The 26229-nt window shown below is 37.4% G+C and overlaps 1 protein-coding gene across 1 annotated transcript in view; it reads left to right on the forward strand.

Annotated features, from left to right (window-relative positions):
* Window positions 1-26229, forward strand: part of LOC138827008 (bifunctional heparan sulfate N-deacetylase/N-sulfotransferase 3) — a 131477-nt gene that overhangs the window by 87061 nt on the left and 18187 nt on the right. The window contains exons 6-10 of the mRNA XM_070022502.1: window positions 10002-10184; window positions 12268-12364; window positions 17978-18101; window positions 22789-22963; window positions 25405-25575. Of these exons, the coding sequence (XP_069878603.1) occupies window positions 10002-10184; window positions 12268-12364; window positions 17978-18101; window positions 22789-22963; window positions 25405-25575 (750 nt within the window). The remainder of the gene's footprint in view (window positions 1-10001; window positions 10185-12267; window positions 12365-17977; window positions 18102-22788; window positions 22964-25404; window positions 25576-26229) is intronic.

Genomic DNA, 26229 nt, shown 5'->3' on the forward strand with positions numbered 1-26229 from the left:
AAAAGTCAACAATACAAGGGTGAAGAGGAAAGTTTACATGCAGAAATGACACCTTTAGCAGGATGCATAAGAAAATAAATAATGACTTGACATGAAAGGAAAAACTAAGCAAACTTAGAACCTTGATCTATGAAGGAACGTGTGCAGAAATCTGAGCAAATGAAAAAATTAAGATCTCTTGATCTGCAAGTTGTAAGAAAATGGTTTAAAAAGAATATGTACAGGGGCTGGGAAGGTGGCTCAGTGGTAGAGTGCTTGCCTTGCATGCATGAGGCCCTGCATTTGATTCCTCAGCACCATATAAGCCAAAAAAGGCAGAAGTGGCGCTGTGGCTCAAGTGGTAGAGCACTAGGCTTGGGCTGAAGAGCTGAAGGACAGTGCCCAGGCCCAGAGTTCAGGCCCCATGACCGACAAAAAAAAAAAGAATATGCACAGAAATTGTAAAGAACAATACATAGCAAAAGTGCCAACATAAAATAAACCAGAAAGTGAAAAGTATAGAATCTAACATACAAGATGTCTCTTTGTGAACCAAGGATGACATGTAATATTAGAGCACTTGTCTAGCAGGTATAAGGCCTTTGATTCCATCCACCACAGAACTAAGTGTTTTGCTCCTTGAAAATGCAAACATGACACATTGGATTGATATTAAGGGCCTGCCATAGGAAGCTAGCTCTTATGTTCTTTTCTTCACAAGACAAATCTGTGAGATAATACTTTTCTCCCTATCTTATCAGTGAAAGGATTGAAATGGTTTTCTCAGGTAAAACTTGCCCTCTCTTACCTCACATAGTAGGAGACCCAAACTATGGGGTCTCCTTTTGATCAATGTTCAGGCTAAGCTATACACCTGTGGCAACTGACAACAACCTCAGCTGTGTGGTTTTCCTCTGCCTGCTATGAGGATGTGTAGACAGACCAAAATTCTCTCCCAGCCTGGGATGAGACAGGAAAAGAGCCTGATATCTATTTATTTAATAATGCAGGCAATTCCACGGTGGATTGGAAAGCTTCGAGGGAAAGAACCCAATACGAATGTGGATTCTTAGTGTGAATGGGCTCTTCCACGTTTACACTTGTCTGTCTGTGTCATTTTGGCTCAATCTCAGGTGGGCGGAGACTGCACAACCCAACATCGCACATTGCTTCTTTGCAACTCTAGTAAATGTCATTGTAGCAAATTTTATAGTATCATCTGAAATATTTAGTTTAAAATGGTTACACTTACCATTGAATTTGAGTTTAGAAGAATAAAACCTATAAACAAGCCTACTGAAAGCAGAAAAAGGCGGTAAGGGCAAAAGTCCCCTCCGGTACAGGTTGTGCGTCCCTCACCTTGAGCAGCCATTCATGTGGTCCCCAGGGCATCTCATCATGGCCCATTGTCCCTGAAAGACTTGCAGGTGAACAGTGGACTGACTGGACCCCAATCAGAGGGGCTAAAGGATGCATGAAGCCTCTGATTGGGTCTGGGGACGGACGTGATCACAGGCTGACAAATGATCCTGAGGGTCACGTTAAGTCTTTCCTAGAGACGCCTTACTAACAGCCACACAACTCACACAGGCAGTGCGCTCACGGGAGACCCCTCCTGCCTGGAGGAGCTCTGCTTATTGCTCCCTTCAACAGGTCTTTGCCATTTCCCTTCTCCCGTTGTTTCTATGGACTCATTCTTCATGACGGTTGAGACAAACGGTGCAGTTTTTCAGTATTGCTGTCCCCTCTCTAATTTGTAAAATTTTTTATTCCTACATTTTATATGATACTTTCTTTTAAATGTCTCCTCACAAATTACTTCCTCTCAACTTCAGGGGAAAAAAAGAAACCTCAAGGAAGGCTTATAACTTTGGGGAGTCATGCTCATATAATGAAGGTCCTCAGGTCACTTTTGTAATGTAATGAATGGTCTCCCTATATCCAGTCTTGTACAAAAGCCAAAGTACTGAACTTCCTTCAAGGGTAAAGTGTCTCCTCCACTGTCATCCTTCAGCTTCAGTCTATTGGAAGAACAAACCCTGAGTAGGAAATGAAGACCCAGGCTCTGTCTCTTCTCTCTTCTGGATAACCAGTGTAGGGCTAAAGTGGGGAGAAAGTGGAGGACGAGGAGAAGTACAGGGCAAATAAACTTATATTCTCAAGCCCAATCTCCCAGACACTGCTTTCTAGCTTCCATGGCTCAGGGAACTGTGTCAGCTAGCCAAGGAGCTCATACCCATACTCTGCAGACCTTTTATCTGACAGCATCCCCAGCACCTACCTCCCTCCCCAGCAATGCAAAATGGTATCTGCCAATCTCATGTTGTGGTCTGGGATCTCCACTCATTGGTCTTGAGATGAGGAGACACTGCCACCTTCTCCCTAGGAAATTGAGGAGGACGTACACAAGATGCCAATAGCTCTTATTTGTTAAGCCTTCCATTTTCCAAACTCCTTTAGCTGTTTAGTGTTGCAAACACACATATCATGCTTATCAGAAATTCTACTTCCAAGACTATATCCTTGGAAATACTTGCAAACAAGTAAGGGGATATACAGGCAATGTTATTCTCAACAGCATAAAATCATAAGAGGGATCCATTGAGTAAACTACAGCCCACTATGAAGAATTAGACAACACTACACAATCAGTCTGAGCATTATTCTCTGTGTACAAATATGGAATGATCTCCAGTGCTTTTCAAGAAGGAAAGAGTTTTTAACTATTTGTACACTTTGCTTATATTTGTGTTCATACATTAAGAAGAGGAATGCATAAATGTAATGGCTCTTATGTTAATAAGACACTCCCAGAAAAGCAAGCACACACACACACACACACACACACACACACACACACACACACACACACACACACACACACACACACCATATAATATGGCTTCTTAGTAAGTCAACTAGGTGACTAGAGAACAGTAGTAAAAAGGAGGGTTTTTAGTATATACCTTCCTACACCTTCAGAATTTTATATGACAAAATGTTACCTGTCCAAAAGAACCTATAATCTTAGCTACTCTGGAGATGTAAGATATCAGATATAAGATGAATTATGGGCTGAGGCCAGGCAGGTAAAAGTTAGGAAAATCTCTATTTCAACAAAAATTCTAGACGCAGACTTGTAAACCTATAATCCCAGACCTGGGGAAGGCAGGACCACAGTCTACATTTGGCCTGGTCTAAGAGGACGAGCTCTAACCTTAAAATGGCACAGGAGGCTGGAAACATGGCTCAAATATTAGAGTTCTTGCCTATTAGGTGCAAAGTCCAGAGTTCAATCCCTATCTTCCTCCCAAGAAAGTAAAACTTTATGGAACAACTATTTAGAAAACTATGAAGTTGCCCTCTGAACTAGAAGGATATTCCTGTCCCCTACCTCAACCTCCAGTTACCCACTTATCCTCCTTAATATGGTGAATTTTCTTATTCAACAGGCATTGCTAGACTTTGGTCCTTAATATTAAAACCACTTATAAAAAGCCTTGTAGTTCTTTGAAAATCCTAGTGGAGTCAAGGCTGATTGTGATTGCGATGATGATGATGATGATGATGATGATGATGATGATGATGATGATGATGATGATGATGATGATGATGATGATTCAAAAGTTTTTCTATAAGTCACAATGCAATTTTGATGTTATTCAAGACTGAAACCACATTTCAATTTCAGAACCCCAAATTCCTCTACCTCTCCAGTGTAGTCCTTTTTCTAAAAAGAATGGAAACAATGAAAATGCTGATTCTAGCAAGCTGGTTTGCCAAGTTCCTACAATAATTTACTTTTACAAAGTATAACTCCTCATTAAAGAAGAATATGACTAATAGATCCATTTACAGATAAGTAAGTTATTTTTTAAAATTCATAATTCTGAGTGACAACAAGTTATGAACAAAACCTAGATACTTAATACAAATTACATTTAAAATCAGGTGCCTCATCTAGAAACACTCTCTTAGTGAACTTCTTACCTTTGATCCCAAGTTAGAAATGTCTACGATTGCACTTTCTCACCTGAGTATGTCCCTTCACCGGCAAGCAGCTTCAGGGCCAGATCAGCTCTGCTGACTCATGACACTTTTAATTTTTTTTATGCATCTGATCTTTCCACATCTTTGCAGAGATGCCTTTTTCTAGGTAACTTGGTTTTGGTTAAATCTTTTACGGTGCTTTAGCTAAATGTTTCACCTGGATTGGCCTCATCCCAGGAAAACCACTGAAAAACTTCTTCACTGTGGTATCTTAGTGCCAAGCGTTATTTTTTGAAACATCTTGTTTCAATCAAAACCCTGGTACATACACCAATCAAGCATGAGTATTTACAGTCACTGGGTTACCGTGCGATCTCCTGCAAATGTCTGTCCTTTTGTTTTGTTTTGTTTTTTCTTGTCTTTTGGGAATGTACTCTTTACTGGAGTAAGTTTCTGTACTTAATTAGTTCCCACAAAATCTCCCAACATTTTTATGAAACACTTGATTATAGGGACTGTATTAAAATAAATGCATGATTTTTGAATATTTATAAACTTAACAAGCAATCACCAGCTTTCAAAAACCTAACACTGTTTCTGTATCAGTGAACTTGAACTTGGAGCTTGAACTAAGGTCCCTCATGCTCTTAGCCCCAAGCTTTTTTGCTCAAGGCTAGTGCTCTATCACTTGAGCCACAGCTCTACTTTCAGATTTTTGATGGTTAATTGGATAAATATGTCACATATTTTCTTGCCTAGTGTGGCTTTGAACCATGATCCTCAGACCTCAACCTCCTGAGTATCTAGGATTACAGGTCTGAGCCACCAGCACCTAGCTAAGGACACCTTATTTAGTTTCCTTTCTCTGTTTCCATCAGGTTCTGTAATAAGTGCCTTAAAACTAAGAAGCAGAAATGGTTTTCCATTCAAAAATAAAAATATTTTCATGGCAAAATCCAATATAACTTTTGTATTGTGTTTCTGCTTTAAAAAGGAAAAGATTTCTCTCCATCACTTTTCAATCCCTCTTAAGCTGTAACTATACTCATTATTCTGTCACTTTGTGCGTCGAGGAGGAGAAGAGCAGCTGGTGTCTGGTCTCTAAATCACTGCAGAGAGGGCTTGCAGTTTCACGTAGAGACAATAGGAGAAGAGTACAAACCATGGACACAATGCAAAATTAATTGCAGATTGATGGTCTGAGAGTTGGAGACAGTTTCATGTGGCATGTAAACATTTGTTCAGAAGCTAAGGCAATAGTGAAGCATTAATCCAGTGGAATCACTCCTGGCACCTCGCAGAAATGTTAATTGATCATCCATCATTACCTTGTAATACAAAGACTAAGGTTGCAGTTCTGAATGTACAGCCAGGAAAATTACGTGAGAGATATAAATGTGATTTGTAAAAAAGCAAGAGCAAACCACTTTAGGCTAAATTGCTTTGAATTACATTGACCTCATCCTTATATCTTTGTAACCTGTCCCTAATTGAGAGCAATTGACTGACCCCTCCAACTTTCATTTAAAGCCTATCATCAGATCTCTAGCTCGAAATGGTTAGAGCTCTTTGCCAAATTATTCTGCAACTGAGCTTCCCTTAGAGATTTTTTAATGATGACTAAGGCACATGGCCAGGTAAATAAACCACTACTCAATGAATCTAACCCTTAAAAACAAAGTGACATCTCTTTGCTTCCCTTGGAGAAGGTGACAAAATCAATAAAAGTACTTGTTGGCATGCAACAATTGCAGCCCAGAACATGAAAGATGTGAACAACCAGAGAGGTCCCCTGCCAAAATTTCCCATCTATCGCCAGAATGTAAAGGTCAAGTTTTGGCAACACTTGGGAAAGAAGGGTGCTGCTACGTGGCCAGCATGACCCCAACATACACACACACACCCATGGAAGAGCAGAGGAACAAGGGCCTGCTGTGCTGGCTTGAGGCTTGCTGCGTGCATCAGAGCCTTGAAAGGTGTTCTCTGCAGAAACACAGTAGGTTGGTGTCTGCCTTGTATCGGACAAAATGAAAACCTGTGAGATGAACGAAAATGGTCTGAGGGAGAAACATTCGGAATTATATAACCTCTTTTTGTGGGAGGGAGGAGGATTTGAACTCAAGGCCTAGGCACTGTCCTTTTTGCTCTTTTGGTCAAGGCCCCTCTACAACTTGAGCCACATCTCCAGTTCTGGGTTTTTTTTTTAACTCTTACCTAAATGGATTAGAACTCATGGAGCTGAAAGCAGATAGGATGAAAAACACAGACAAATATACTAGTACTGGTTAAAAAAAATGGAATACTTCAACCTGACATTGCAGGTGTCAGGAGGAATTCTAAAAAGACGCAAGTGTGTAGATACGGGTGGGGCTTGAAAGAGCTCCTGCCCACTGAGCTCTGCTCTTCTGTGAGTTTTAGGGTGATTAGCTAAGGATATGAAAGACCGAGCCAAAGGGCCAGGACAGGAATGAAGGGGAATGGAGGGGAGAGGAGGGTTGGAGAATGAAGGGGAGAGGAAGGGAAGGGAAGGGAAGGGAAGGGAAGGGAAGGGAAGGGAACTCTCCAATAAAAAGCAGTTGAACAGTGAGGTAACAGAAACGAATAAGAAGAATATGCACTAGTACTGAGCATGCCATTGGAGGGGCGGGGGGGGGGAGGAGGAGACCATATGCTTTGCAATAGGAATAGCTTCCGTTGTGCATTCTCTGTATCTGTACCCCACCATCCATATGTGTTTGTGAAATAATTAGATGGAAAAAAAATTGGCTTGAAGTCTTAAATTTACAGGGCACTGAAAGCAGAGAGATGACAAAGGAATCTAAGGGTGATGGCTGGAGAGAAGTTCAAGTCACTGATGACAGGATTTTGCCTGACCGAGGAAGTGATCTGAAGACAGATGCAGGCACACATCTGTCTCATAATTCTCTGGGGAGTTGAGAGAATTAGGGGGGGATATGCTGATAAGGATGAGCTGATGAGCTGCTGGGAAGAAGCTATAAATGCACAGCATTTCTCCAAAATGACTGTGACGCAGATAACAGTAACAGCTATTATCTATTAGGCAATTACTACATGGCAGGCATTACTTTCACTCCTACCTAATTGTGACAACCCTCTGGGATAGGTATTGTTGTTAGATGGTTTGTTTGTTTTTCTTTTAGATAAGCAAGTTAAAGTACTGAAAGTTGAAATAGTTTGCAAAGATCACAGAACCAGTGAGTAGCTGAACCCACGTTTGTAACCACTGCACAGGACAAAGTCAAAGATATAAAGAGATGGCTTATTTCAAGGTTCTACGCTTGAAGGCTAAAGTTCAGTTCTTCTACAGAATTAAGTTCAGTCTTACAAGTACTCCTATAATTCTTGCAAATCAGGCTCAATATCAGCAAAAGCAATGCCATCAACTAGCTCACAACTCATTTTGAGTAGCCTGTCTTATCAGAGACATTAGCACTTTTTATTTTCTTTAGTCATGCAGGTAGGAAAGAAGTACTCTATCCCAGAGCAATATTTCTTGTGAGGTCAAATGGTGAGTTCAAATGGTTCAGGTATATTCATGTCACCGTCTATGGTATCTCTCATTTCCCATTTTTTGTTCAGTGCAGATGGTATTCAAGTAACTTCAATAGATTGACTAATAGATCATTCATAAAAAATAAAGCAAGAAATCTGAACTAGCAGCTAACTAGGGTCATACATATTTTAATCACGATTGTATTCGAATTTCTTAGAAGAAATATAATTTGAAGTATGATTTTACCATGTTATTATGCTACCTTGAAAAATGTGGCATATAAAATAAAGGCTGCCTCTTAAAACCCCTTGACAATAAATTAAAAATATATATATAAAATATATATATATATAAAATAGATACCAGGCATCAGTGGCTCATGGCTATAATCCTAGCTACTCAGGAGGCTGAGATTTGAGGATCATAGTTCAAAGCCAGCCCAGGCAGAAACCACTAGAAAACTGGAAGTGGTGCTGTGACTCAAGTGGTAGAGTGCTCGCCTTGAGCTGAAGAGCTGAGGGACAGCACCCAGGCCCAGAGTTTAGGCCCCATGACCAAAAAATAAATAATAATAATTATATATATATATATGAAAAAAGAACTTTACATGTAAGAATAATATTCATAAGTTTCTCAATTGCCACGGGCTTTGATAACTTTTCAAAGAATAAAAGAGGGATAATAAAAATCACAACAGCGAGGCATGATGGAACATACATCCTAGCATGGAAGGCTGAAGCAACAGGATTGTGAGTTCAAAGCCAGCTTGGACTACACAGCAAGGCTCTTAATATAATATCTCAGAATCACAGAATTGAAGCTACTTAGAAAAATTAGTCAGAAAGGTAAAAACTTGAAAGTCTCATGTTTCATAATTTTCTAAAAGGGTAAAAATTGTATTTATCAATTCCATGACTGCATCAATATTCTGGTAGCTGTTGAAAATGATCTTCCAAGTATCCTGTTTGTGAAAGTCCTGAGATTTCGTAAATTTTCTAGCAGAGTGAATAGAAATCAGTAAAATATTCTTGATCACAGCTGGCTTCAACTGAGAAAGCCTACGTGATTTATAGGATTTATTCCATTGAATACAGGATATTGCTATTTCCTCTTATTCTGAGTTTTAACCAATTATTTTCTTCTATATAATATCCACTCTTAATATAACTTTTTCCCCATGATCTCTACCAATTTATCTCAATGAATTTTTGACATTTCTCTCACCATTTTGATGTGACTGGTTATATTCATTATTATAATGAATCGAGTAACCATAATTACTATGCACTTATGTCTTTATATGTTTTAGAGAAGTACTACTATCATATGAATTATTTTTATTTTTAAAGCAGCATAAATACCACAGAAGTTGGCTCTGCTATTGAGAATCTCACACAGAAGAATTCTTTCCCCTTATCAACAGCTAACCAACAAGAACTATTTGCATTAGTTAAGGCAGTAACTCTAAAAACGTCCGTCCAACATTCTAAACCAAGTTGACTGAATTCAAATTTCTTTTATTATAAAATGTTCCCCATATTGTCTGTGCTTTTTTAATGCATAAATTAAATCTAGGTCTGCTGCTTCCATAGCAAGAGTCAATTTTATCTAGTCAAGCTTTGAAGACTTTTCTTAAAGGAGATATTTTGTATAAGGAATAATGGCAGATCCAGACTCAGTTAATGTGGGAAAGGGTTTGAGGGTGTTGCTGATGGAGCATAACATTCAGGCCCACATGTTGTTAGTCTAGCTTCTAAGAAATGTAAAGCACAGGACATACAGTGAATGCCAATAATAATTCATTGATTATTTATACTCTTTAGCTGGAAATATTACAGCATTAACCAAATTAAACGGGTTGAGTTTACAAAAAAAAATCTCAATCCGAGGAATGCCTGATGATCCAAATATTAATAGTTCACATTGCCAGGCACTGGTGGCTCACACCTGTAATCCTAGCTACTCGGGAGGCTGAGATCTAAGGATCATGGTTCAAGGCCAGCCTGGGCAGGAAACTCCGTGAAACTCTTATCTCCAATAAACCACTCAGAAAATTGGAAGTGGCGCTGGGCTCAAGTGGTAGAGCGCTAGCCTTGAGCTGAAGAGCTGAGGAACAGCACTCAGGCCCAGAGTTCAAGCCCCACTACTGACAAAAAAAAAAAAAGTTCATGTAACATAAGAGTACCATGCATTAATATCTAGGCTAGGCTATTAGTAATTGGTCTTACTGATCTTGAGTAAACAGGTATATGGCAGCTATTAAATTTAAAACTTAGTTTTTAGTTACAAAAACCTATTAAAATCCCAGGAAATAAATACTCATTAAAGCTAGCTATATTCTATATTGTGCCTTAATAAAAATTTTAGGGCATGTTTGACATCAAAAAACACATTATGGTTGGTAATTTTTAAGAAATCCTAACAGAAGAATTTGTAAGTAATTGTCAGGAACAAAAATAATCTCGCCTTCTTATACTGCCTTCTAGTTTATTTACTAAAGTTCACTTGTCTTTTTTAGATCAGTATTTTCATGACCCATTTGTCCAACTATGGGAATGACCGGCTGGGATTATATACCTTTGTTAACCTGGCCAACTTCGTGCAGACCTGGACCAACCTGCGCCTTCAGACTCTGCCTCCAGTACAACTAGCTCGAAAGTATTTTGAGCTCTTCCCTGATCAGAAAGACCCTCTCTGGCAGGTAAAACTGGCTCAATAATCAGTATGACTAATCTGAATTACAGACTCATTGCTACACATTGACCCAAATTCTCTGTTCTACACTCTGTTCTACACATTGCTACACATTGACCCAAATTGCCTGTAGAAATTATGGAGTTTTCACTGAAGGATTTAGTGATTGGGATGTTTTGAATCAAGAGTGAGAGATCAGTTTGCACACTGCAACAAGTTAAAAGTGTAGATGATAAACAGATAACCACGTGATCAGCCTGGAACACATCTCCCTTCCTCTAATTTCCAAACTACTATCAGACTGATAGTTTACATAACTTGCCAGTTGTTATAACAAGCATCTTTTCTTTTTAATTATCTTAATTACTAGAAATTATAAAATGTTAGCCATTGTAAAAATAGGCATTTTTCCTTCTCATTTAATACCTTAAAGTATTTGAAATTAAGTACTTGAAATTATTACTACTTAAGGGACAAGTTTAAAACAATCTTTTCCAAAACAGTAGTAAAATAACAAAAAATGCAGCTTTATTTTAGCTTCAACTATCTACAGTATTGAATATAAATAAAAAGTGATCCTGTTTACCTGTTCCTGGAACAGTATGACATTACTGTAATTCTCTCCCATCTCTCCGTAACACATACTTGGTAGTTAAAAATGAAAGGGTGTAGCCAGGCACTGGTGGCTCATGCCTGTAATCCTAGCTACTTAGGAGGCTGAAATCTGAAGATCACAGTTCGAAGCCATCCCAGGCAAGAAAGTCCATGAGGCTCTTATTTCCAAATCTACTCAGAAAAAAAAAAACAGAAGTGGCTTTGTGGCTCATGTTGTAGAGCACTAGCCTTGAGCACAAAGAGGCTCAGAGACAGCACCCAGGCCCTGCATTCAAGCCCCCAGACTGGCAAAAAAAAAAAGAAAGAAGAGAGAGGGAGGGGGGGAGAAAGAAAGAAAGAAAGAAAGAAAGAAAGAAAGAAAGAAAGAAAGAAAGAGAGAGAGAGAGAGAGAGAGAGAGGAAGGAAGGAAGGAAGGAAGGAAGGAAGGAAGGAAGGAAGGAAGGAAGGAAGGAAGGAAGGAAGGAAGGAAGGAAGGAAGGGGAAAAAAAGCTTTATAGGTACATCTTGCATAGTGGGTGTTGGTATTGTTTAAGTAGCACAGAACAAATGCAGATTCCTTAAAGTAGTAATTCACCTTCATTTTGCCCTTTTGCTAACATTTAGTCATTTTTACCATCACAGCCTCTAAAGTTGCATTTTTAGATATATTTTTATCCAGCTTTGCAAGCAGCTGAAAGGAATTGGGTATCTCTTAAACAGTATTATTCTGGCTAATCCCAATCCCTTTGAAGCACAGCAAGAAAGCTTAATATCACATAGAATAAAAATCTGACACTTTATATTTTGGTTAGTTCTTGAATATCGAGAGTATTATAGGATAGAAGGAGTGCAACCTCTTCTCAATACACTCATTATATTTTTTAAAGCAAAACATTTTAAAAGCTACCCACAATGGATCATGCCTATAATCTTAATGACTCAGAGTTTGAGTTCGTAGGATCACAGTTCAAAGCCAACCTGGGTAGGAAAGTCTGTGAGAGTCATTTCCAATTAATCATCAAAGAGCCAGTAGTTGGAGGTGTCCACTGAAGTGGTACAGTGCAAGCCTTGAGCAAAAAAGCCAAATGAGAGGTTGTAGCTCTGAGTTCAAGCCCCACTACTGGAATAAATAAATAAATAAGTGAAGCGTAAAACTGTCAGGAGTAGAAAAGAATTAAAACTTTCAGAGGTCATGAGGCTTTTTACCCAATATAGAAATGTCTCCCCTTTCACACCATCTCACTCTCAATGATAGGGAGCTATTCTAAAACTTCCATCATGCTACTTCTATGTTTTCAATTATTTTAATTTAAAAAAGAAAACTCTTTGTTTATTCCATTGTTTCCTGGGATTTCTTATAAGGACAAAAACTGGAAATGTTTGCACACAATAAACACACACACACACACACACACACACACACACACACACCACACACACACACACACACACACACACACACACACACTAATGGATCTCTGTATTCTCCACTTTAGAATCCTTGTGATGACAAACGCCACAGAGACATTTGGTCTAAAGAGAAAACCTGTGATCGCTTACCAAAATTTTTGGTAATAGGACCCCAGAAAACTGGTGAGACTTTTTAATGTTATGTTTAGCAAAACGGTATAAAAATACAGGTGTCTAGATAATGCTTGTCATAATAGGTCTTAAATTTTCTACAAAGCTGATGACTGAATATGTTATCCTCAGACACATTTTTTTTTTTGCTTCAACATACATTGTCCACATTTTTGTTGTTGTTGTTGTTTGTTTTTTGCCAGTCCTGTCTCTGAACTTATTTTGCTCAAGGATAGCACTCTACCATTTGAGCCACAGTGCCACTTCTGGCTTTTTCTGTTTATGTGGTAGTGAGGAATCAAACCTAGGCTTCATGCATGCTAGGGAAACATCTACCACTAAGCCACATTCCCAGCCTGCACATATTGTCATTGTTGTTTTAAAGTGAAAAGGATGAAATAGATATTACAGACTTTGAAAACCCAGCAGTCAGTTTGATGGCACAGTTTTCCAAAAATCTTAAGTGAGAAACTACCAATAACATTTCTAAAATCAAAACTGATTAGCTATTTACAAAGTGACTGACCAGAGGTGGTCAAAAGTCAATAGAGATACAGAAAAAGTTCCTAAAATGTTTTATAAGAAATCCCTTCACGAAATCATCTAATCTTCCTGATGTACTTTATTTGTAAAGTACTTTTTTGCAGAGATGACTATTTTTAAAAACAGTTGAAAAGGTGTATGGCAAGCAGAATTCCTAACTATAAACAAAATGTTATGCTAAGAAAGGTATTTATTCATGCCCAAGAGAAACCTTTTGTACCTTTTTCTTAAATTGCTGCTCATTTTTCCCCATAAACTCCTTGTTTTCCTGTAAGAATCAGGATTAAAATGAAGCCCAGAGGAAGCTTTAAAATGTCAGACACTTGAGCTGTATTCTACGTGATAAATCATTTGAGGGCCTTTGGATTCACAGAAAACAGCCATACTGCATGCTAAGGGGATGTGTTGCTCTCCTAGTCTCTCTGGAACTAACTGACAAGACTAAGCAAGCCTATTCACTTTTTTCATAGTGCCATTTGCAAATATCAATCTAAACACAATAGGTAAGACAAACATGTTTCTCCTCATTATTTATCTCACTTGTCATTATCTGTCTAATGTCAAAAAGGCAACCAGGAAAACACAGAAGCTGAAGTTTTTCAGTGAGCCTCCTGCCAACACATGAACTGTCACTGTCCATCACATCTCTCTGAAGCCTGGCTTACAAATTTGCCCAGAGATCTCTGTGGGATGCATTCCTCTCAGGCCGTGTTTGACCTAAAACCATCTGAACACCAGGGGTAGATGCAGAGTTACTATTTGCCATTCTAAACTCAAAACCCTAAATGTTTATGTTACTATTTGGATGTGGCTTTTGCCTTTTAAATGAAAACTAATTACAGAAAATGATTACTTTTTTATAGATGTTGATTTTTCCCCCAGACCTATGGAGGTATAATTTATATCCAATCAAATTCACCAATTTTAATTGCACTATTGGATACATTTTGGGGGTGGTACCCAGTTGTGTAACCAAACCATTCTGTTTTTTTTAAAAACAAAAACAAAAACAAAACAGTCCCTCTGTGGTCAATACCCCCAGACACAGGCAACCACTTCTTGCCATTGTAGCTTTACTTTTTCTAGAATGTCACATAAAAGAAGCATATGTTGTATAATCTTTTGTCTTTCATTAACATAATACTTTTCAGATTTCCCTATATATATTTATGACTCGATACCAGTATTTTCACAAATAGATTTTTTCTTTTTTTTTTAAATTTAATTTAATTTTATTTGTGAACATACTGTACAGAGGAGTTACAATTACATGGGCAGGATAATGCGTACATTTCTTACCAAGCATTGCAGCCTCCTCCTTTGTTTACCCTTCACATCACTTCCCGGCCTCCCCCCTCCCCCCCAATCCCAATCCTTCTCCTTCCCCCCCTTTCCCTCCCCCCCCACCGACGTTGTAAAGCTCGTTTTGGACATGACAACTTGTACTTCTCATTGTTGCAACAGGTCCACCTGTATCCTTAAACAACTGGTTTTTCCCCATCTCCTCCACAAGTTATACTGATCAAATATAGTGAAAACAGGGGTTATACTGTGGGGGAGGGACATACAAAGCAACAAAGAGATAATCTTATAAATGCGTTAGAAACACATGCATGAAAGAAAAAAACATTAAAATACACATCTAAGGGTTCATTTTCCTGACATCACATTATCTGACCTTTTCTGCTTGACTCATACATATACTAGATATTACAAATAAGGGAAACCATGGGACCTATGTTTCTTTGGGCCTGGACAAATAGATTTTTTCAATTTGACAAAAATAACTCCTCATCTAAAGTTCCATTGAGAATTAAATAGCCTTATTTTAACTTTAATTTTGTCAAAAGTATTTTTCTGGATAATTTTGCATTGATTTCTAATTACTTGGTTATTTAAATATTTTTTTCAATATGGAAACTAATAAAAAGTATAAAAACTGAAGCTTTATAGGTAGTTGGTTAAATAGATATGTCTGTAATTATGTAGTTGATTTACCACAGTCAAAATAGATAGATACAGAAGAGTTTTTTCAGATGAAAGAATATGTATAAAGATGGAATTTTTCAAAAATCACAATTTTATTTTTGACAACTAATTTTCTCACTGACTTTGCAAAATAATTAGATTATAATCATTTTTCCCTTTATCCTGAACTCTAGTCAAGGCTAGCATTCTACCACTTGAGCCACAGCACCACTTCCAGTTTTCTGTATTTTACTGTAACTAAGAGTCTCGTGGACTTTCCTGCCCAGGCTGGCCTTGATCTGTGATCCTCAGATCTCAGCCTCCTCAGTAGCTAGGATTTCAGGCACAAGCCAGAAGTGCCCAGCTTTGATATAATTCGTAAAGGTAGAATTCATAGAAGAATATTTCAGAATGCATTCTAAAAGCTCAGAAAAGTTTATTTTCTTTTTTCACATTACAACAATTGTGCATCTTATGCCCTTAAATATTTATCCTTTAAAGACCATATGCTTTTCTTCAGGGTTTATTTGTGTTTTACTTCTGTAGCTGAGAGATAGACATATTTCATGTATTTATTTTGTTCTAAATTTTATCTCAATAAAGTTCTTTTTAAAAGCATCTTGCAAATATTCAGGTATGGTACTACTTAGCTAGAACTTCCACATAACTTATTTACTCAGCCCTTAGAAAATCTTCATAGCTCAGAATTTTCTTCCTTATCACACAAATGAAAAAAGTTAAAGACTTAGAAAGGTTCAAGTTCACACACCTGATGAAGTACTGGAAATAAAACTCATCCCTAAAATTAACCTGCCTCTGAGAAAACATTCCTACTCTAATTTACTGTGAATTTCCAAGTAATGAAGAATTTTCCCCAAATAAGGTGTAAATATTTTTCCACAGTTCTAATTCTTTGATTTTCAAAAAGATGGCCACCATATCAGCAGCATGCTCATCACCAGAGAACTTACAAGAACTGTGAATTCTTGAGACACATCAGCCTGCTGAATCAGAAACTCTGGGCTAGGCAGGGCCTAGCTACCTACGTTCTAAAAGATTGTCTAGGCGACTCCAAAGTAAATACACAGTGAAGTCCAGCTTGTGAAGAACATTTTTACTCATACATCCTGGTGTTTCCTCTCATACCATTATCTATTATTGGAGACAAAGTCTCATGGAAGGCTCATATAACCCAGGAGCACTACCTCTTTCAATTCAGGTTTAGACAATATTGCTGTTAGCTGGGAGTCATTTTAACAAATTTCCTAGTGTATAGAGAGATCTAAATACATTACTAAAGAGAGCTTAACAGAATAATAAGAAAATTCTAAATTCTGTGCAAATGATATCATAACATTACTGTGAAATTAGGATGCTATATTTTCCAAGTGAGAGGAATATTACAAGGCCATGTCTGATTGCTATTGCTATTATATAATTATATAATTGAAGAGCCTGCTCTGTCAAATTGTAAAGTAGTGTAAATCACAACCGTGGAGCAGAAAATGAGACAGACCAAGCTACCTAGCAATTTAGGCTAATGAAAACACTGATTTTACAGCCTATGACATTGCTCACGTTATTCCTCAATAGTCACAAGTCTACATAGGCTCCAATAGCATGCCAGTCTCACTAATAAATGATAATGCTACATTATGTCTCTAAGGAGCCCTGCATCTTGAATATACATTTTTCTAATTTGGGGAGGGGAAGGGAAATAACAAAATGCTGAAATAAGCATACAGGCTGACCCATTGTAACAATGAGATGGACAAGACACTATGTTGAAAATGAACTTTACAACTTGGTGGGGGGGAGTTGGGAGATGGGGAGGGAAGGGATGGTAGGGAAAAAAACAAAGGAGGAGATAACAATGCTGTATAGGAAATGTAACCTTACTCATGTAACTTAACTCATTACAGTTACTCATGTAACTGTCACCCCTTCTATACAGTAGCTTTACAATAAAAAATATATATTTAAAAAAAGATGCTACTTTCCTTCAAATTTAACAATTTAAACTATTTTGACACTACTTCTTTTTTTTTTTTTTGGTCGGTCATGGGGCTTGAACTCTGGGCCTGAGCTCTTTCCCTCAGCTCTTCAGCTCAAGGCAAGCACTCTACCACTTGAGCCACAGCGCCATTTCCTTGACACTACTTCTTAAGTAGTGTTAAGTATACTCAAGTTTATGCGAATGTGTTAAAGGATTAAATTCAGTCTTGAGTCTAATTAGTTTTTTTCTTTTTTTGTATTTTTTTTTTTTTTGGTGGTTGTGGGGCTTGAACTCTGGGCCTGGGCGCTTGTCCCTCAGCTCTTCAGCTCAAGGCGAGCGCTCTACCACTTCCGGTTTTCTGGTGGTTTATTGGAGATAGGAGTCTCACGGTCTCTCCTGCCCGGGCTGGCTTTGAACCGCGATCCTCAGATCTCAGCCTCCTGAGTAGCTAGGATTACAGGCGTGAGCCACCGGCACCCGGCTTGTATGTTTTTTATTGTAAAAATATTGTACACAGGGGTTTCAGTTACATGAGTAAAGTAATGAGCACATCTCCTGTTGAGCATTGTTGCCTCCTCCTTTGTTGTGGAGGAAGGAGGGAAGTGAGGGGAAACAAAGGAGGAGGCAACAATGCTCTAATTAGTTTTGACAGGACTCAGTAAGAGCTTTACAGAGCATATGTATCAATTTTGATAATTTCATATATTAAATAGTGATATGTTTTATTGATATAGTGGTTTATTAGCATCACAACATCTTTTCGTACTTATATATTTTCATCTTCAGAGAAAACCTGTGAAATAAAAGAGGTGATTTTTCCATCTAGAAAACTAAAACAAAGAGAGAAGTGAAAACCCAAAGTCACAAGGCAAAGCCATGACTGAGCCAAGATCCCAAGTCAGTCCTAATTCCTGTACCAGGCCACACTGCACACTATTCAATCTCTATTTTTAACAACCTGTTATTTTTAAATCTCTGGTTATCTATTCAACTTAAGTCATGGAATACTCATAATAAATCTGTTTGGATCATGGTAACATTAACTTATTCATAACTTTAGAATGCTAATACTCGGCATTGTCTTTTCATTAATTTCTAAACCTCTCTTGTCTTTGCAGGTACTACTGCTTTGTATTTGTTCCTGGTTATGCATCCTTCCATCCTTAGTAACTCCCCCAGCCCAAAAACCTTTGAGGAGGTACAGTTCTTTAATAGAAATAACTACCACAGGGGGATTGATTGGTAAGATGGGTTATTAGTATAAATCTAAAAGTATATGTACTGTGTACACTATAAACCTAGTGATAATATTTAAAAGCACATAGTTTATAACTATGGATAAAATTTGTCCTCTATGCCCTGGAAATTCGTTGAGTGACATAAAGGAATACAAGAGTCATTCACTACCAGCCCTTCTCAGTTCATGAAAGGATTTATTGAGAGGCCCATGTGTAATTTCAATTGGCCTTAATTATCTTTGATGGTAATTATAGATGGGAAGTCAGAGGAATAGCCTAATACCAAAATTTCATTTTTCTCTACTCATAGAAATTCATTTCCTGCCTTGCCCCTGAGCACTTCTCATTTGATAATGCTGTGACCCACATGTATAATTTTTTATTACATAAAAGGCAATTAAGACAAAGTAAATAGAAACATAAGTATGTTTATATTTCATCAGTAATTCAAACTATTAAAAAGCTATTAGCAATGTGTAAAATTTAATTTTTGCCTTTCCACTGAATTAGAAATATATTAAGCATCCAAAGAAAATAGAGTAAAGAAAAAAATGAAGATATAGACAAATCATACAGTAGAAATGGATGTCACGAACCCACATACTTATCATAGTATGTGTGTAGAGGCATTCTATTAATCCAGAACAATGTGGCATAAAAAGGTTTGATTCTTACAATATCAACATATTTTGCATTCAGTTTTGCATAAGGAACATGTACATTACCCTCCATTGTCAAATAGCATGGTCTCAATTTTAGTAGAAGTACCAGACATTTCAAGAGTTACATGTGGATAGTCTGAGTTGAAAGAGAAAGAAATAGAATATAATTTGAATACCTACTAAGATTTATGTATATTTCAGTTGTTGTATAGTTTACAGTACTGCCAGTTCTTTCCTAGTGTGCTTGATATTGATTAACTGTGGGTTATTAAATAACAGTGGGGAGAATCAAGAAATCACCACTATTTGACTCTTGACTCTAATTTTAATATATATATATATAATTTTATCCTATCATATCTAAATATGTATATGTGTGTATATATAAAGGCATATAAAAACATATTTACACAATACATATATGTCTAAATACGTGCATATATTTAAATGTGTATATGTGTGTATAAGTACATATATATGTAATAGAATAAAATCTTAACATCCAGACTAGAAGAAATGATTAAAAACTTCTTTGGACATAGAAGCAAGTAAGTCTCTGGGACTTAATAATTATAGGCATAATCAATTTTTTTCATAAATTGTATCAAATAAGAACTTTTTGTTCACAAGCCAGGAATAGTATATATTCACTACAATAATAACAAGAAGTCCTTTAAGCAATTTATAGGAGATGGTATAAGTAAATATAAAGCAGAAGTTCAATAAGATTTTAAATATAGCTCACTAAAACTTCCCTAAGTCCTAACACTTTTGATTGACAAATTGCACATCTATAAAAGGCAGTTAATGCAGATAACAAATAATGGTAACTGCAAATGTCAATTTTCAGCAGTAATTGCTGCTTTGCTCTCAGTCACATTAAATGTATTCACAGCCAGACTGTGAATACAGCTTGGCCTCTCTGGGAAGCATCAGCCTTGTCTGCTTCCTTTTGAAAGCAAGATCCCACAGGGTTGAAGGTTAGGTGCCTCAGACGCTCTAGGGACATTTGAAGAATTACCTCAGGCATAGTTAATGTGGCTGCCTAAACTGATAAGCAGCCCTAAGCATGAACCAACCAGGAAACTGCATCTTTGACAAAAATCTCCAATATTTTGCAATCAGAAGCTCTCAGAAATAAAAGAATATTTGATTTATGTATGCATGTAAGTTTTATGTATCACTATTTTAATTGCACAGGAGTGTTGTAGATAGTTGGGTGGTCTATGGAAAGCTGTTAGATCCTGTTAACATTGAAGACTCTACAGTCATGACTGGATTATGAGTAAAAATCAATTAAAAATACTTAAGGCTAATGACAATCATGAATAAATTTTATATACCACAAAACTCCTTTCAACTTGAAAAATAAAGCTGAGTTGTTGTATGTTATGGAAGTAGCAAAGTTTAGGGGAGATCGCACTTACTTGTAACCCTCAAATGATATACCCACTCTATAGTGCTTGCATGGTTCTTTGCATACTTGAATATTCAATCTCCAAAACAAATATAAATAAACCTACTTAGGGAAATATCTGGTCCCATCCTGGAAATTCCTAAATTCCTTTTGTTTTCTTTCTTGTTGCTCAAACATTTTTCAAGTGTCTCTAAATTTCAACCCCCACGCTAGAAAAATGTGAACATACAAACAAAAATTGACATCAAGCCGGGCGCTGGTGGCTCACGCCTGTAATCCTAGCTACTCAGGAGACTGAGATCTGAGGATCACAGTTCAAAGCCAGCCGGGACAGGAAAGTCCGTGAGACTCTTATCTCCAATAAACCACTAAAAAACCGGAAGTGGCGCTGTAGCTCAAGCGGTAGAGTGTTTGCCTTGAGCTGAAGAGTGCAGGGACAGCACCTAAGCCCAGAGTTTAAGCCCCACAACCGACAAAAAAAAAAAAAAAAAACTGACCTCACATTCTCTGCAAGCCACTGAAGCCAGGCAAAAATCTACCGGCTACAGGTCCAACATCCAAACAACTTCTAGAGATCTTCACAGACAAAACTACTCTGGATATAAAAGACTTCTGGGATGTCAAGGCCACTTTTAGAAGCTGAAAGTTGTCTAATGTTTTAGCATACCTCTACTCTCTTTTTTGTGATTTTTGGGGGCCCTTCTCAGAATGTGGATCAACTAGGGTACCACTCCTGAACCCAGAATCAGCTCTTAAAGAAGAACCTGAAATGAGTCACAGAAATCTAGGAATAGAATGCACAGCAGAAGAGATAGCAAATCTAAGTCTTCCATCTGAAAGGATGTCAGAATGCCCTGTTACCAGTCATGCAATGCCCGGAGGACATATAAAAAGATTTCTTTACTTCTCTGAGTCTGAGACATCACCTTGTGGCAACAGTTCTATTTCACAATGTAGTAACAACTAGACTCCTACCAGGAGTTTTATAATGTGCAATGACAACATCTCACAGCTCAATACTGTGAAAATAGCCATGATCTTTTGGCCAAAAGCAAACATGCCATCAAAAGAAGTCATCCCATGAATTCTAATGATTGTCTTGGTTGCCTGAAGTCATGGTGGCTTAATAAACTGAAGGGGGAGGTGTTAGCATTATTATAAAGTCTAAAAATCCTTACAAGTGAAATTGTATAGTTCTTCTGTAACAAAGCAATTTTTTTTTTGCTCTAAAAGATAACTCTTCATGCTCCAGAAATGCATATTACAATATGCTGGTTTCGTTGTACCTGACAACTGTCCTGTAGGTGGAATGTTAAGCACAACACTTCATTTCAGGGCTTGAGCCTACAGGTGTCCGTGCCTGTGTGTTTACTGCCTGTGGTCTGAAGTCTCAGCACACTTAAGGATGGCCTTGGATTTTTGATAAGCTTTTATAATTTGAAATATATATGTACTTTTCAAAGCTTTCTGTAATTTTTCTGAGATATAAATAGCTCTGTATGAAAATATTTAAGCAAAGAGATATGCTCTGTTCTTTGACATTACATGATTAAATATAGAGTTAGCACAGCACACTCATTGAAATGAACTTGTTTTACTGTGACTTACAAAAACTGCTTAATTTTTTTTTAATTTGATTTGGGCACTGGTGGTTCACACCTATAATCCTAGCTACTCAGGAGGCTGAGATCTGAGAATCACAGTTCAAAGCCAACCATGGCAGGAAAGTCTATGAGACTCTTACCTCCAATGAACCACCAGAAAATCAAAAATGGAGCTGTGGCTTAAAGTGGTAGAGCCTTAGCCTTGAAAGGCTCAGGGACAGTGCCCAGACCCTGAGTTCAAGCCTTACAACTGTCAAAAAAACAAAAAGTTGAACTGAATATATTCTTTTTGTTTTTCTGTTGTTGGTGGTGGTAGTGTGTGTGTGTGTGTGTGTGTGTGTGTGTGTCTGCACGCGCACGCACGCGTGTAAGCGTGCGCATGCAGGAGCACCAGTATGATGGCTTGAACTCAGGACTTAGAGCTTTTGCTTAGCTTTTTCACTAAAAGCTAGCACTCTACCTCTTCAGCCACATCTCCACTTCTGTCTTTCTGCTAGTTAGTTGAGATAAGAATCTCATAGCTTTTCTGGTTAGCTTCAAACCACCATATTCAAACTTCAGATCTCAGCCTCCTGAGTAGCTAGGATTACAGGAGTGAGCCACCAGAGCCTACCTATGTCCTTTGTTGTGATCAATTTTTTTTATTTTTCTTGGAATACTTACATTTATGTCTGTATGGTATTTCTGAATTTAAACACATTTTATGGTTTGGCTATTATGGCAATTTTGATCACTGTGTCTATACTTTTGTTATCACGTATCTTTTTTCTGTTATTAAGAAAAATGAAAAATTATTTAGAAAAAGGATTTCCAAATGCATTATTAATGTTCTACACATGATTCCCTTGCTAACTATGGAGAAAAAACGTCTTTTAAAAAAAGGGTTTTATTTAGGAGATAAATGATTTTGTAGAATACCTAATGTCTTCAATTAGCAGGATAATGTCATCAGACTTAAAATGTCTTTAGTTAATCAGTCTTATTTTGAGAAAAATATTCGTTTTGTAGGTACATGGATTTCTTCCCAGTTCCATCCAATGTCACCACTGACTTTCTGTTTGAGAAGAGTGCCAATTATTTCCACTCAGAGGAAGCTCCTAAAAGAGCTGCTTCTTTGGTCCCCAAAGCCAAGATCATAACTATTCTCATTGACCCATCAGACAGAGCATACTCCTGGTACCAGGTAAGGAAAAGACAGAACCCATCAGGGGAAAGGAATGCACTCGAAGGGTTCCTTTTAGTTATACCCACCATCTTGAGTTTTAACAACAACAAATACACCTGTATAAGCCTTATCCCTGAATAAGCCCAATTTCTCTGTAGTTATAAAGTTTGTATTAATTTGGTCAATTTATTTAATAAATTATTCATGCAGTAAAGAAATTAAACTGACATGTTGAATTGAAACCCCTTTATACAGCTACTTTAAAATAATTTTAAAATTGTGTATAAAAAAAATAAAGCAATTGCAATACATAAAGTAGTAGTGTATTGCTGGGCACTGATAGCTCGCACCCATAATCTTAGCTACTCAGAAGACTGAGATCTGAGGATCATGGTTCAAAGTCAGCCCAGGCAGGAATGTCCTTGAAACTCCCTTCTCCAACTACACACACACACACACACACACACACACACACACACACACACACACACACACACACACACACACATTTTTGTGAAGGTATATGTCTACTTTAAAAAGTAAATGTTTTAATAATTTAAAGTCTTTTTATTAGTCAACTTTTTGTATGTGCCATAATGACATGACAGCAAAAATTCAGCAGCTGAGTGTTTTATGGTCCTTGTTGAAAGTCTGCCATTGTATTACAAAAGTGGCTGTGATGATCTGTGTCTCAGGGACTCTATAGAAACTGAGTGTAGACCACAGGATGCTGACCTCAGCTCTCAAAGAACTTAAGTAATGTTTGTACTGAAGAATCAATTTAGTAATAAAGCATATACAAAAATTATTCCATCCTGAAATCCCCTAACTTGTCTAAGCCTACTCTTTTCCTCATATATTTATTTTCATTATATTCCTGATGTTGGTTTGAACGTAGCATGGAAACCATCACTTTGATACAATAACAAACTAATTATACTCATAAAACATATTTTTTACTTTAATAAACCATGAATAATAACTAGGAAAAAAGAAAAACCTCTTCTAGTCATTTTTATTGTTGCTGTACTAAGGCTAGAACTCAGGGCCTACTTGTTGTTCTTTGAATTCCCTGTGTTCTTAGTGACTCATGCAGCTCAGATCTCCACACCGATGTGAATTTAAACAGCTAATTTCATGATCATTATGATAGTAGGGAATAAAGTTCCTCAGCATAGAGTTCTTCAGCCAGAGTAATAGTTCTCAAGTAAAAGAACAGAGGTTCTGTGTCAGGGACAGAGTGGAGACTGATCTCAATAAAATCCTAGATGGTACATAGGTGATAATCTAAATAATAGGAGTGGAGACATCCTAGAAAGCTAAGATCCAGAGAAACCAATAATTCCACCCCAGTTATTCATGCCAAACGTAAAGCCATCTTTTAAATAAAAATATACATCAACTTTCATTCTGGCAGATTTGATTTTTGTGCCTTTTACCTTTTCTGTCAAGTATCTCAGAGAAAAGAGAACGAAGGTCTAATTGACTCAAAAAGAGAAATAAAAATTGGAGCGTGGCAACCACTTAGCCCCTGAAAATTGGGAATTTACAGAAAAGGAGGTTTCAAGGCTAGAAACTAACAAAACAGCCTAAATATTAAAAATAAGTCACTCTCCAATGGTAAAATGCAAGCCTTAACAAATGTACTAGAGTTTGTAGTACAGTAATTTGAATCCCAATTGCAGCAAATTTGCTATTCAACTAGATGTGGTAAACATCCACAATCTCACCACTAAGCCTGAATGTTTATTGCTCAATTTAAGGAAAAAAGGTGATTTTTTTTTCTCTTAAACCCATGGGCCTGAGCCTGAGCCATTATGAGATACTTTCAGGTTTGGATTGCTGCTTTCTATATTTTCTGTATAATAAATTATTCTTATTCACCACAGAGGTTACCATTAGATAAAATAATCTTGGCTTTTAGATGCTAGGGTTTGATAAAAAGCTGTGGATTTTGGATAATGTACATGTCAAGAGTTTTCAGTAGTTTCTCCATTTATAATAGCTGGTAGGGCTTTTCTAATTTAAAACTGTGTTAGTAGGTAGAGCAAGAGCTAGTAGAGTGCTTGTGTATTGTGGATATTCGTGGAACATGATAAATGATTTGTTTCTGTGCCAAAAAGGAGAGAGCTAAGCAGCTTTCAAAAATTTACTTCCAGAATAAAATACAGACAGCAAGGAAACAACTCTGTGAAGTTGGTTAAAGAAGCTTATTTAAAAAAAAAAAGGCAGTCTCTAATATGTAAATTCTTTTAAAAAATATACTCCAAGTGTCATAACTTTAAATTTTGATGCTCCAAGCGAACAGTTTCACCCTTTATTAATTTCAAAACAAATAGCTCTCCAACAGAGAGGACTCCTTCCTTTCGCTCTGAGTCTTGTCACACACAAAAAAATTGGTTTTTCATTATTTATGCCTCTGGTTCAAGTCAGCTTAGTTTGCCGCCTTCTCCTCACAGCACCAGCGATCACACGAGGACCCTGCGGCTCTCAAGTTTAGCTTCTACCAAGTCATCACTGCTGGGCCCCGGGCACCGCTGGAACTCAGAATCCTGCAGAAGAGATGCTTGGTCCCTGGGTGGTATGCCAGCCACATCGAGAGATGGCTTGTTTATTTCCCCCCATTCCAGGTACGAGGCAGTAAGAATGTTCATCATGTAACAACCTCATTAAGTTGATGATTTTGCCTCAAGGACACAGGGAGTTTTAACTCACTAAACCATTACTCACTTCTACACATTAGTTGTAAATAATGAGACTGTGGCAAAGAAAAATAGACAGAGGGAAAAAAATGGTTTAATTTTCTTTCTAAGAGTATTTCAGGATAATTCTCCCTGCTCCATTTTCTAGTGCAAGTCTTTCCTTGTAGAGTTTCAGAAGTTTCTAATTTCTGATACTTATTCTGATGTGAATAAAGCTTGAAAGGGCAAGATAAATATTGTTTTGTTTAATTAAGTGCCATTATTTTCCTTCTGAACCAACTTTCTGAACTTTTCATAAATCCCAAGTTTTTGGGTTTTTTTTTTTCCCCCTCAGATTCCTAGCTTCTCTTCTACTCAAGATCAAGTTAGAATACAAACTCCGTCTGAAAGTGGCGCTGTGGCTCAAGTGGTAGAATGCCTTGAGAACGCGCCCAGGCCCAGAGTTCAAGCCCCACAACCAACTTAAAATAAAAACAAAACAAACACAATGGAATTCTATGCCTCCATCAGAAAGAATGACATTGCCCCATTTGTTAGGAAATGGAAAGGCTTGGAAAAAATTATATTAAGTGAAGTAAGCCA

The sequence above is a fragment of the Dipodomys merriami genome, unplaced genomic scaffold, assembly GCF_024711535.1.
Source record: "Dipodomys merriami isolate MVZ:Mamm:240054 unplaced genomic scaffold, mDipMer1.0.p SCAF_15, whole genome shotgun sequence".
NCBI lineage: Eukaryota > Metazoa > Chordata > Mammalia > Rodentia > Heteromyidae > Dipodomys > Dipodomys merriami.